At 38.0% G+C, this 2251-nt stretch overlaps 1 protein-coding gene across 1 annotated transcript in view; it reads right to left on the bottom strand.

The window, feature by feature from the left end:
• TRMT61A (tRNA methyltransferase 61 homolog A (S. cerevisiae)) overlaps window positions 1-680 on the bottom strand; it is a 20566-nt gene extending 19886 nt beyond the window's left edge. The window contains exon 1 of the mRNA XM_009878958.1: window positions 320-680. Within this exon, the coding sequence (XP_009877260.1) occupies window positions 320-650 (331 nt within the window). The 5' untranslated portion in view covers window positions 651-680. The remainder of the gene's footprint in view (window positions 1-319) is intronic.
• Window positions 681-2251: the final 1571 nt, after the last annotated feature.

Genomic DNA, 2251 nt, shown 5'->3' with positions numbered 1-2251 from the left:
ATGTTTATATATTTATTCTAAGGAAATAAATTAACCGAACACATACTCAAAGGTATGCCCATACACGAGGCCAGCATACTGAGGTAACGTCTCTTGTTGAAGAAACCACCGCTGAGAACACATGCACACGAAACAGAATTACTCAATGTGTAGGCTGGGAAAATCAAATCACAATGGAAAAAAACGACAGGCTTTTTACAAAAATGTAAAGCCCGTTTTTTTTCATTAAAGTGTTGGTGTTAGTTCTTAATAAAGGATTCCAACAAAAGTATTATTACAATTCTTAATTATTCTATAATTATAATATAAACATGATTACCTGATTCGCATACTATGGAGCCTGGCTTCAGTTCTAACATCATGGTGATTATAGAGATGTCAGTGGAATATAGAATCTGCGTCCTGTGCGGAAGATTCATGGTCCACAGCTCTGGAGTCGGGTGAAGAATAAACACCCATCCTCCTTTACTGCAGGTCACTTTGGAGCCATACTTCTTGCCTATGAGGTCCGTGGAATGCCTGATGACCCCGTACTTGGTCTGAGTTACCGTGCCATGCTGGACTTTCACTGGGAACATGGATTCGTGGCCCAAGAACACAATAGCTGTGTCGCCATCCTTTATCGTATCTCCATATTCAACAAAACTCATTGTGACAGTCTTGTAGTTGGCTGGTGGTTGTCACCTAGAAGAGAGTAAGTATGTCAAAAGAGAGTTTTGCAGAATCACGATGGAACTGAAACTACAGACGTAAAACCAAATAATTTTATTTTCCCCAATATATATATATAGAAAGAACATATATATACATATATAGAACGAAACTGTGCAACTAAGATGTTAGCAAGAGAACTCCACAAAGTTCAGAGACTCCAGCCTGCTGCACTCTTGATCCAAGTAAAATCAATGGAAAGATCCCACAGATTTGAATACAACCATTATTATTTGCACTTTATGGTACATTTAAAAGAAGATTTAGGAAATATGTTATAATTTACTCAGCCTGCTCCATGGTATTTCTGAGAAACTTGCAAGTTAGTAAGAATTTCAGCACTCTGTTCAATCCCAGTTCACAAGCTCTCAAAGTATATTGTTAAGCAGTCACTTTTCTTTCCATCTGCTGGCTTATCCCCTAGTGATTTACAATGTAAGACAACTGCTACTTGCCTGCACACCAATCGCTAGTCATTAGGACCACTGACAAAAGTTTACTTGAAAGTGTTCCAAATGAAAGTTTACAGATAGGATGAAGGTAGTATCTGCATTAATTTATGCATTGATTTGACTGACTACAAGGAAAAAAGAATATTGTGGCCTTTAATTTGCCATTGGGGAGTACAAAGTAATTGTCTGGGAAGTGATCTGTGCTGCAGCTAAATTTAAACAACCATTTGCAAGCTAATGCAAACAGTCGTATCACTTTAGCCCCATGGTCTCAGAGCTGTTTAGCAAATTACAATTAAATTTTGTTTTCTTTGAGAAGACAATCTAGAAATTAGAAGGCAGCTTACGATGAAACCTGGAATTGTCTTTCAGGTAAGGCAGCTAACTATCTTAAGCTGCAGGTTGATCAGTTCATGGAATGAATTGTTTAATGAAGTAACGATGATCCCAAAGTTAGAAATTAAAGCCTATGACAGAAGGCTTTGAAAGTCAGACTTCTGCTACTTCTACCATGAGAAAATTAAAAGCAGCATTAATTTCAGTGTCAGAATAATGATGTGATTCCAGCACTTTTGTATCGAATGTGTAACAGCTTGGCCCTACTTCATTGTTTTCATTAAAAACTTTTAGTTCTCAAATTCTAGTCTGTGTGTGTTGACCAAAGCTCTAGTTCAACTTGCTGTTAAGAGGCTAGACTTAGAATTTTTCAGCTGCAGTCACTGAGAACAATAAGCAGATGTGCTTGTGTCCAAAACTTTCAAAGCCTACAACATGCCTGTTCCATAAGGTATTCAGACACCAAAGCAGAACAGGCCTGACTGGACACGTGGTGAAACAGCGAGAAGGACATTTCATGAATTCAGAAGTGTATACTTACTGGACTTGTGAAATAGTACAAATGCTTAACTGTGGTTTGTAGCTTGCATGTTCTCCTTATACTCACATCTTAACCTCTCACAGATGGCACCTGCAGTTCTCATTCTAGATCCTATTAATGTAACAGTACCACTGGAAAGGGGCTTGACTGTAATCCATTTTTTACACAGTATTTTGACTACAGTTACACCCATGTGCAAAAGCAGCATTCC

The sequence above is a fragment of the Apaloderma vittatum genome, unplaced genomic scaffold (assembly GCF_000703405.1).
Source record: "Apaloderma vittatum isolate BGI_N311 unplaced genomic scaffold, ASM70340v1 scaffold11311, whole genome shotgun sequence".
In the NCBI taxonomy this organism is placed as follows: Eukaryota; Metazoa; Chordata; class Aves; order Trogoniformes; family Trogonidae; genus Apaloderma; species Apaloderma vittatum.
This window is presented reverse-complemented; position numbering and strand designations above follow the sequence as displayed.